An 11,003-nucleotide genomic window follows, 5' to 3' on the forward strand; every position below is an offset into this window, starting at 1 on the left:
GGAAGGAAGGAAGGAAGGAAGGAAGGAAGGAAGGAAGGAAGGAAGGAAGGAAGGAAGGAAGAAAATTATTGCTTTCAAGAAGCTTTCATTCTAACAGAGAGACAAGAGGAATATAGTATGAGTATATTGAGAGTGGAAACAATGAATACAAGCTGTTCAGGGCAGGCATCAGCAGCTTGGGGGGGGGGGCTGAAAAATCCAGCATTACCCTCTCCCTGGAGTTCTTTTTTAACTGAAGATGGTTTTGGATGGGAAAGGGTGGACACTGATTCCTAGATACTGTCTACAGTAATATCTTTCCCTTCCCCTCAGGAATACCTCAACCCTTTGGGAGCTTACATTTGCCTCTTCTGCTTTCTTCTGATCCCCATTTCAGACTCTCACTGTCTCTGGATATTCTTCTGGGGGCTGTGCTTTGGCAGAGAGCACAGGTCTTCCCTGATGAGCCCCAGGGTGCTCAGATAAGCAGTTTGGTGACTTTTTACAATAAGGAATCATTCAGGAATTTCTCTTATTATTAAAAAGCTAAACCTACAATTGTGATGGCTACAATTGTGGCCATCCCACCCCACCACCACCACCTCAGGCTCTTGATCCACTTGACTACAAGTTCCCCACGTCCTTGTCTCCTCTCCTCTTTGTCCAGGCAAGGGAATCTTACTGGAGTTTGAAATCTGTCCCAGAAGTCATCATGGTCCCAGCTTTCCTTTGGGCATATGATATAGTTAAACGCAGGGAGGTGAACATGAGTAAACCCACAGAAGAATCCTTCCATTTCCACAAAGGGGATTCTAAAAGTCTGGCATTTCCACTGGATGGAGCTGTTAGGAGTCGCTATGGCAACAGAGCTGGCCTCAATACAGATTCACTGAGCACCTGGCCAGACCCAGGGTTTATGATGGAACCCCAGAAGATTAAAATGGGGAGGGGATTGGCTGGACAGTTCAAATAATACCAGGATTTCTTCATTGGAAAAGAAACTCAGAAATGCTTCTGTAGGATAGGAGGGAAAGGGAAGAGACAGTCTCCCTCCCCTTTAGAAAGATGCATCATGTTCAGGAGCAGATTGTTACCCCGAAGGAGAGTTCCGACCTGTGGTGTTTTAAGTCTAAAGCATGTGAGAGAGGAAACGATGCATATGGTTTTCACCCCTCCACCACCACCATATGTTGTTGGCCTATTGAATACTTCTATTTAGGGCCCCCCAAAGTGACTGAGTCACCCCAGCTATTCCCTAGGCTTTTGGAATATAATGATCAGAATCTCGTTTTCTTGTAGCACACAGAAGGCATTTTCCTGAAAATGCTTGTTGTCGTGTGTAAGAAACAGCAAAAAACCAGTTTGGTGTGACCAGAGGATGCACAGATGGAGATTAGTGGACAAGAGAAAACTGGAAGGGTAGGGTGGGGCCAGGCTGTATATTGGATTGCCAAGATTCCAGGAACCCCTGGAACTTCCTGAGAAGAAGAATGATATCCCTTATATGCTAAGGACAGAATGCTTCCCTCTCATCCCAATGGAATTACATTCAGAATGACTGACGTTTTCCTTTTCTTTGTTCATCATTTGGAATAGGGGCCCCAAGAGCATTTTCAGGAAATTATCATAAACTTACAAAAGAAAAGGAATCAGCTCAGCTGGAATGGAGAGGAGAGGGAGACCAGGGAACCCAAACTATGAAGGCAGTAGGAGATCGCCCAATTCCCAAAGGCCAGCCACGCCATTGGCAAACTGCTCTGAAGCATCATTCAGAGCCAACGTTATCGGCACACAGCAGCAATAAAAATGAAGTCTTCAAACAGGAAATGCCCTCGAAGCCTATCGTTAGCGCTCATAATTTGGGGTCTTTGGCTTTGCCGATGCCTTTTCACGTTGCTTCCTGAGAGCAAGACTGGCTTCCTTTGCCTGCCTTCCTGGTAACCTGCTTCTTGTCATCCTTTCCCGTGTAGCCATTTCCTCCTGCCTTTGTTCAGCTTTGCTGATGACTTCTGCAGGGGTTTAAGGACTCTACTGTGAATGCCATCATCATCTTTCCTTTCCATGAGGAAGGCTGTTGGGAAGAGGGAGGCAGCTGCGTGTGCTTAGAGAGTGAGCCATGAACTGCCCTGGCAAGCTGTGTGGAGATCTAGGAAAGCACTTGTGTCCCATCGAGTGGGAGGGGCGGTTCTCTGATGTTGCTCCATGGAATTCCCATAGGATTCCCTTGTAAGTCACTAAGGGGCTTCCTGGAGGAGCCTTTGGTCACTTAGGGATCTCCCAAATAGACCTCGTCTGCATCCAATGTGGACCCATGTTAGAGTCCTCTTCAAACCAGAGTCCCCATGCTATTGTCGAGGCTTCAGAACTCTGAACAGCGCAATTAAAGGCAGGAGTGGGGAGAAAGGCATTTCTTTTGACTTTTAAAATAAAGAGAAAATGCCAGATGGCACCTTCTCTGATGCAGGGAGGGGACAGAAGGCTGAGATACTTGGAAATAAATTCCATTAATAAAAAATAAAGAAAAGAAAAATATGTTAATGTGGCTTCCCAAAGGCTGAAATGTGTTCAGCAGATTTATTTCTCTGTTCTTTAAAACAACTAATAGAATCTTTTATTAGGGTTATTTCTAATAGAAGCAGGCAGAGACTAGAATGCAGCATTCTTTCCCTAAGCCGCAGGCCCAGAGAGGAATAATAATGGGAATCGCAATAATAATGGCAATGATAATAACAATACATTTAAGAGTAACCTCTTATTTTATTGAAAAAGTTCAAGAGATTCTGTGAAAATCTTTGTGGTTTAATCTATGAGATAAACTCTTCCACCATCCAATCCATGACCTTGAGTAAATAACTTAACCTCCCCATGCCTCAGTTTCCTTACCTGCAAAATGAGGAGATTGAGAGGGCAACTAGGTGGAGCACCAGAGCTGGAGTCAGGAGGACCTGAATTAAAATTTGGTCTCAGGCTCTTACTAGCTGTGTGACCCTAGGAAAGTCACTTAACCTTATTGGTCTCCGTTTCCTCATCTGTAAGATGAGCTGGAGAAGAAAATGAGAAGCCACTCCAGAATCTTTGCCAAGAATACCCTAGATGGGGTCAGGGAGAGTCAGACTCAACTGAACTGACTGAACAACAGCAAACTAAGGGGTCTTTAGGGTGCTTCTGAGTTCTAGACTTAGGATCCTAATACGAATCTCATCTAAAGCAATGTGCTCCTGCCCTCAGTCATAGTTCGCCATTATCTTCTCTTCCCAACAACTTAATGATAAACTCCTCCAAGATTTTTATCTGTTAAAGTGATGCTAGTTTAGGCTTGTGTCCTGTTTTTAATGCTTATAAGGTACTTGCTAGGTCCCTTGCTGTAACTTCACAACAACCCTGTGGCACTCTTCTCTTCATTTTACAGTTGGAGAAACTGAGTCTTGCAGATGCTAAGAGACTTGCCAGTGGTTCTACTAGTCAGCACTATGGGAGGGATTTTAACAGCTTCTTTAACACATATGTATGGGAGTGAAAGCACATCTGTGAGGGTGTCTCTGTGAGGGGGTTATGAATGTGAGTGCAAACTCTTTGCACATACTCCTTTGCACTTATTTATTATAATTGTAAATATAAAGGCTTACATCAAGTTAACATAAGCTAATGCTATTATCACTTGGCCCCAGATTGGGGGGGAGGGCTCTAGGAAAGGCTGTTCAAATCTCCCCCCAGTCCTTTAGACAAAAATGAAGACTACTAAATGGATCCTCTTCTTGGCTTCCATAGACAAGCCCTGCCACTGATTCAGCCCAGAGAGCTTAAGCAACTTCTCCAGGACCACACAGCCAGAAAGTTTCAGACAGGACTGAACCCTCCTTCTTCTTGATCCCCAGCCCAGGCCTCTAGCTCCTGGGGCTCATCGCCTCTGCTGTCTAGAGCAGTGATTCCCAAAGTGGGTGCCACCACCCCCTAGTGGGTGCTGCAGGATCCAGAAGAGCAGTGATGGCCACAGGTGCATTGATCTTTCCCATTAATTGCTATTAAAAATTTTTTTAAATTAATTTCCTGGGGGCTAAGTAATATTTTTTCTGGAAAGGGGGCGGTAGGCCAAAAATGTTTGGGAACCCCTGCTGTAGAGGAACTAGCCCAAAGAAGCTGGCAGAACCCCAGAGGGACAGCAGCCTCCAGGCAAATAGGAATAGGCAGCTGTAGTAGGTAGCCTTGCAATCACCCAAAATGGACTTTCATCGTTGCCTTGGCCAGAATGTGGAGCCCTTCATCTCCCCCCCAGCCTTTTCCCGGCTGCTCTGTCCCATTTCCTGGGCCACTTCATCGCTGTAGGGCTCAGGCTGTCCAAACCCTGGAGAAGGAAGTCCATCTCCAGACCTTTTACACGGCCTCCCTCTGCTGGCCTGCTGGCTTCATAACAGCCACCTCAGACCTAGCCAGGGTCTGCATGAGCTGTTCAGGGGAGCAGAGCAGGAGCCCGGGGGGACAGGGAAGGACCCGAGAAATCCCCTCCCTCAATTGGCCTTATTTCACAAAAGAGAAACTGAGGCATCCCAGAGAGTTGAAGGGGTTCAAAGCCGTGTCCTCAGTCTCCAAGGCCAGGGCTTCTCGCATTGGGCTCACTTTCTTTATTTGGGGGTAAAGATCAGCTTTCAGGATCTTGGGGAAGATGCAGGGGAAGCCCTTCCTCTGACCCAGCCTGGCAGTGTGACCCTGGTCACTTCCCTCCACTCCCAGGCTTCCATTAAGCCCATCTCATTCCCTTGCCAGGAGGGATCTGGCCTCTTCTCCCTGGTACTTTTGGGTCCGTCTCTTGTGGGCCAGGCAGGGATCTCCTTGACACTGACTAAACTCCTGCCTATTGAGGAGCAGCCAGGCTGGGTTCCTATAGAATAAAATCCAAACACTCCCATTCAAAAAAGAAAAAGGATTTGACAAAATCTACCCTCTGGGACAAATATCTTTGGTATATCCAGACTGGGAGGAGAGCAGGTCACCAATAGGAAAGGAATAAATTCTGAGTTTCTTAACTCAGTCCTGGGTTCAAATCCTCTCTTTGGCAGTACTTGCTGTTACTCTGGGTAAGTCATTTAACTTTGCTGGGCCTCAGTTTCCTCATTTTAAAAAGGGGGACAAAAGTACTTATAGTATTTACCCCAGGGAGAGTCCTTTGGTAAAGTACTTTGCAAACCTAATGCTATTTATTAGGGTTACAAACTACTATATTTATTATTATTTAATATTAATTAGGCATATTAATTCAATCTGCATTATTAATTGATATTGATATATCTGGTTGTTGGTTGATGTTAACCATTAATATTACATCTAGTTATTAATTATTCAGAACTCAGCAAAACCAAAGAGTAAGGGAAAAAAAGGGCTCTCAAGCAGTCAAATTGCTGACACTAATCCTAGATAATAAACTTTACTCATAAGAAGGCAAGAAGGTCCTCACTCAAACACAGTCTATTTGCTTCTACTTTACAAACAATTCTAACAAATTTGAGCATCTGATTTCCTGAATTACAATAGACTGGGTGTAGCCAATTAAAGGAGAAAAGATGAGTTTCTGGGCAGGTGAGGGGTGGTGGTGGTGAGAGAAGGCTCGCTGAGTTGCCTGATAAAGTGAAGTGAACCCATCCTGGTTGGGAACAGAGAAGGTTAAAGCTCCATTGTAGCTGCTGCATTTCTAGCCCAGGTGAGATGAGGATTCCTAGACTTTAAAAACAAAAGGCAAGGTAAAGTGACCAATAGGTGGTGTCTAGTGCAGGGTCACACTCCTGTAGACCAGGAGGGAAACAGAAGTGTTCACAGATGTTCATAATAATAACCCTGAACCAACTAAAAAAACCCAACAATTTCAAATACATTTCTCCAATTGGGAAAGTTAATTTATTTTTTGAAGTTGTACTGATGTCTCTCATTTCTCTATTACAACTCTTTCCCAGTATTTGCTACCATTTCCCCATTGAATCATCCCCTAAAACAGAAAAGAAAAGAATTCAATAAAACCAGATATCCCAGTAGCCATATTTTCCAAGTCATGCATGACTCACATCTTCAACTCTCTCCTGAGAGAAGGAGCGTGTGTTCCATGATCTGTTGTCCTGGGCCAATATGGTTGTAACACTTTGTCAGATCGTAGGTGTCTTCCATTGTTGGACTTGTTTATATTGTTTGGGTCATAGTGTATTTTGTTCTGCTTCTTTCTTCATTCTGCCCACCAGTCCACATAGGTCTTCTCATGCTTCTCTGAATTCCTCAGAGATGCCATTTCCTATGGTTTAGTCATGCTCTATTACATTCATAGAACACATATGGCTCAATAGGTCTCTAATCCAATTTTTTTATTTTAAAAACATTTCTAGGAGTATTCTGGGATCTGTAGGGTTTACCTTTCTATCTTTGACGGCCTTGGGGTCTTATGCCCATTAGTGAGACACCTGAGTCAAAGAGGATGAAAAGACTTTTTCACATAATTTCCATTTTCCCCCAGAATAATAAGATCAATTCACAGCTCCACCAACATGTACCTATCTTCCCACAGCCTCACCAGCACAAACCTATGTTATCATTTTAAAAAGATCACTTGTCCCAAAAGTTCAAGTTAAAGGAATAAACTCAATTATCCAGAAAACTTCTCTCTTCAGAAGCTCTCCTCTCCCCAAAGTTCTGAATTGTTGCTATCTTACTGTATCAAGGTTACAGAGTTTTACTTTAACTGAATACATTAGCCAACATGTGAGTTATTGTCCTAACCCCCAATCCTCCAAAGCAAATTCTACTCTTTCTTCTTTTTTTGGTTTTTGTTCTAATTAAGAGACCAACATCCTTGCCTTGAGTCTTTTCACTGATAGATCTCTGTACAGAGACTTAGTGTCTAATAGCTCAGATCTTAGGAACCAAGAGGCTTCTTCCCTTTAATAGGAAGTTGAATATTTTTGGCAATGAGTGCTACTGAATACCTGGAGGCACCAGAGATAATAATTATGATGGTGATGATGATGATGATGATGATGATGGTGATGATGCTAATATTTGTGCAAGCCTTAAGTTTTGCAAAATGGAATAAATAAATAAATATATTAAATAAATATATTGCTTATAGAAATATATTACATATGTAATTTTAGTCTGCCATTCAATCACTCACTGAACATTCATTAAGTACTTCTAGCATGCCAACCACTTTGATAAGCACCAAGGAAGACAAGTTAACACCAGGGTTGTTTTAAGAGTTGATTTGAGGGGGCAGCTGGGTAGCTCAGTGGATTGAGAGCCAGGCCTAGAGACGGGAGGTCCTAAGTTCAAATCTGACCTCAGACACTTCCCAGATGTGTGACCCTGGGCAAGTCACTTGACCCCCATTGCCTAGCCCTTACCACTCTTTTGCCTTGGAGCCAATACTCAGTATTGACTCCAAGATGGAAGGTAAGGTTTTAAAAAAAAGAGTTGATTTGAGTGAAAAAGGACCTAATTCCAAAGTTATAACAAGGGGAGAGCCATTGGACCTTTGCTCATGGCTATAAATTGAGAAGGGACAAACAGCACCATCCAAAAGCATCTTTCCCCACTTCCAACTCATCCCTTGTCTGCCCCACCAATGATGGTGACCTTAACCCAGAGTACCTTGGTCTCTGTGGTGGCTAAGAATTTAGAAGACCTAATTGTTCCAGATAATTACTGCATCCCATGGGAGCCAATCCCATATGTTGTTGTTCAATCATTTTCATTTGTGTCTGACTCTTTGTGACCCCATATGGTACTTTCTTAGTTAAGATAATAGAATGGTTTTCTATTTCCTTCTCTAGCTCATTTTACAGATGAGGAAACTGAGGCCACCAGGGTTAAGTGATTTGTCCAGGGTCACACAGTAAATATCTGAGGCCAGATTTAAACTCAGGAAGATGAGTTTTCCAGACTCCACAGTTGACACTCTATTCACTGTGCCGCCTAGTCAGCCCCAAACCTGTTGTTACAAATCTACCTATTTCTTACTTTAATGTAGTTCAACTTCAGTGTTCAACTAGACATCAGGGGCCAATCAGTTTCAGTGCCCCAAAGAGTTCTCTGAAGAAGCAGAATAAAAATAGGAAGCAAGTGTCAGTCAAATTTGAACTCTCACCCACACAAATGGCCAAATGTGACCTTTTGGGCATCTTCTTGTTTATAGGTGGTTCCTGCAGAGGATGCTGATATAGCCCCTGCAGCTGCTGGAGCCCCGGTGGTGGCAGCTGAGGGAGCCTCAGAGGCTGTCACAGAAGGTGAGGTCCCTCCCTTGGGTGAAGGAGCGAGTGTTGAGAGCCAAGCTGTTCCAGAGACCAGGGAGGCCACAGAGAGTGACAGAGCTGGGACAGAAGAAATGGAAGCAGCCGGGATCCAGGTAAAAGCTCTGGTGGAAAAGGGCCACCCAGTGTGGTAAGACAAAGCATCGTGTTTTAGGAAATAGTAAGAATCCCTGCAGATGGTAAATTCCCAGATACATTGCCTGGAGGGCCAGACTCAAAGAGTGACAGTTAATGATTCAATGTCAGCTTGATGGAGTCTCACCCATGACCTGGCTTGGCTTTTTGCCACTTAACATTTTATCAGACTTGGATGAATAGATGGAATATTAATCAAATCTGCAGATGACACAAAGCTGGGAGGCAAATCTAACACAGTGGATGACAAAGTCATGATTCTAAATTATCTTAACAGGTTAAAAGCAAGGGTCAGCAAACTAGCCTATGGCCAATTTCATCCTGTTGCCTGTTTTGTTTTGTTTTGCTCATACAAGGAAAAATAATAAAATAATGTTTTAAAAATAAAAAAACATATATAGCTTAGAATTAGTGGCCAAAATAGCACAAAAATGGCAAGAGCTGGTCCATAGCTTTGGAGAGGATTCTAAATGCTCTCAGAGTTGAGTGGCTTCGTAGGCTATCTGAAAAATTGAGAATTATGATCTTTTCGTGGTTGCCAAAAGTGTTACAAACAAAATTGATATAAAAGGATATATTTTAAAATATTAGGGGTTTATTGTATTGTAATTTATTGTAATCCATATTGGTAATTAAGCCATGTGCCTGGTAAAATCTAATCCAAATGCCCCTCCATGCTTTCCCCCTGGCTGCTTCTTGGGAAAAAAAGCATCCCAATCAAGTTCTGAGTCTTTATACCTCTGTCTACATAATCACACTTCCTGCCACTTGTATTATATAAGGGGAATCATGGGAAATGTAGTTTTCAAGTCCCCTAAACATCCCCAGGAAGTTTATATCATGGATCTCAATATTAAGACCCCCAAATTTCCAATATCACACCATTATACTCTTGTTTAATCTGACTTCTTCCAGACCATTATGATCAGTTCTGGATAAGGCTACTAGGATGGTGGAGGGTCTAGAGTCCATGCCTCTTGTGGATTTTAAAATTATTATTTAATATATCCAAAGTATAATATTTATAGAGATTTATTAATATTTAACTAGAGAACACAGAGAATGTTCCCCATTCAGTTCACATGCAAGAGAGGGAAAGGGGAATTACCCAAAACTTATATAGAATCATGAAAAATACGCATATAAATAGAAAGGAAAAGGAATTTTGGGTGATACAAAAAGGAATCCTGGGCAATGCAGTTCCAGGCATTCAAGATTTTCCAACTATACACTCTTGAGGACTAATGAAAGAAACTGTAGCATGAAGAAGAGAAAGAGAAGGAGGGAAGCAGTGTGTGATAGATGTGTAAGTATTTTTGAAGGGCTGGGGGGAAGGATCTTTTCTGTCTAGGACCAGAAGGAAGAAGGAAGAACAATGGGGTAAAAAAGTACAAAGGGGTCAGTTCAGGTTGAACATCAGGAAAATATCCACCAGGAGAGCTGCCCCGTAGTGACTGGGGTTTTACCTTCTGGGTCTGGAAGCAAAGACTGGTGTATTGTGATGGCTATTTCTTTCATGGAGGAGTGGAAGTTGAGATCTCAGAGGCCCTTCCAACTCTTGTTCTTTGCTTCTGTGTGTATTTGGTATTTAATTTGCTGTGGCAAATATACTCTTTTCTTTTAGCAGAACATCAGTTCTTTGAAGCCAAGAATATGTGTGTGTGTGTGTGTGTGTGTGTGTGTGTGTATGTGTGTGTGTGTGTGTGTGTATGTGTGTGTGGGTGTGGGGGTGGGTGGGTAGGTGTTGTGTGGGTGTATGTGAGAGAGAGAGAAAGAGAGAGAGAGAGAGAGAGACAGAGAGAGAGACAGAGAGAGAGTGAAAGAGGTAGAGAGAAAGAGAAAAAGGGAGAAAGAGAGAGAGAAGAACCTTTTCTTCAACTTCTAGTCTTCCACAGTTGTTTGGGAGTACCAAGAGGCAGATAATTTGCTCAGTTACTCAACAAATATGTATCAGAGACAGAAATTGAGCTAAAACTTTCCTGTCTCTGAAACCAGTTTTCTATCCAATATATCATATTGCCTCTATTCTCTTATCTGATACTACATTAGTAGAAATTTATAAGTGCTTGTTGTAAGGGGGAAAAGGGGTTTTGGGGTTCAATATATTAAAAGATGGTTGCTAGAGGATTGAACTATTATCAATCCTCAATTAAGAATAATCTCAAGTCAAAATTGACTTTTATGGAAGTTTATTTACAATTAAGAAGAGAGAGAAGAAATAACGAAATAAGAATCTAACACAGTAGGTAATTTATTACGATCCTCTAATTAATCCAGGTAGATCTAATTAATGCTCATCCAAGAGCCAGAGGGCCAGAGGCCCGGAGGTGAATGGACCAAACTTCATTCACAGAGTCTATTAAAAGAAATTTCTTAAGAGAAGTTCAGGAAGATTCAGTAAGTCTTTAAACTCAGCACGTGGAATTCAAAGAAGATATTTAAAGCAGTCTCACCAGGGTCTCAGCATTTCAACACTCCTCTATGAACCAGAAAAGGTCCGTCACCAGACGCCCTCTTCCACTGAAGACCCCTCACTCACTCAACTCCCTCTTTTTAAAGGGGTCACTTATGCATCACTTCCTGTGCCTCCCTCCTAATTTGCATGTC

The 11,003-nt window shown here is 42.6% G+C and overlaps 1 protein-coding gene across 1 annotated transcript in view; it reads left to right on the forward strand.

Moving 5' to 3' along the window:
- AMPH (amphiphysin) overlaps positions 1–8,395 on the forward strand; it is a 96,823-nt gene extending 88,428 nt beyond the window's left edge. Inside the window, exon 19 of the mRNA XM_044675400.1 lies at positions 8,147–8,395. Coding sequence (XP_044531335.1) covers positions 8,147–8,395 — 249 coding nt within the window. The remainder of the gene's footprint in view (positions 1–8,146) is intronic.
- Positions 8,396–11,003: the final 2,608 nt, after the last annotated feature.

The sequence above is a fragment of the Gracilinanus agilis genome, chromosome 1 (assembly GCF_016433145.1).
Source record: "Gracilinanus agilis isolate LMUSP501 chromosome 1, AgileGrace, whole genome shotgun sequence".
Taxonomy (NCBI): Eukaryota; Metazoa; Chordata; class Mammalia; order Didelphimorphia; family Didelphidae; genus Gracilinanus; species Gracilinanus agilis.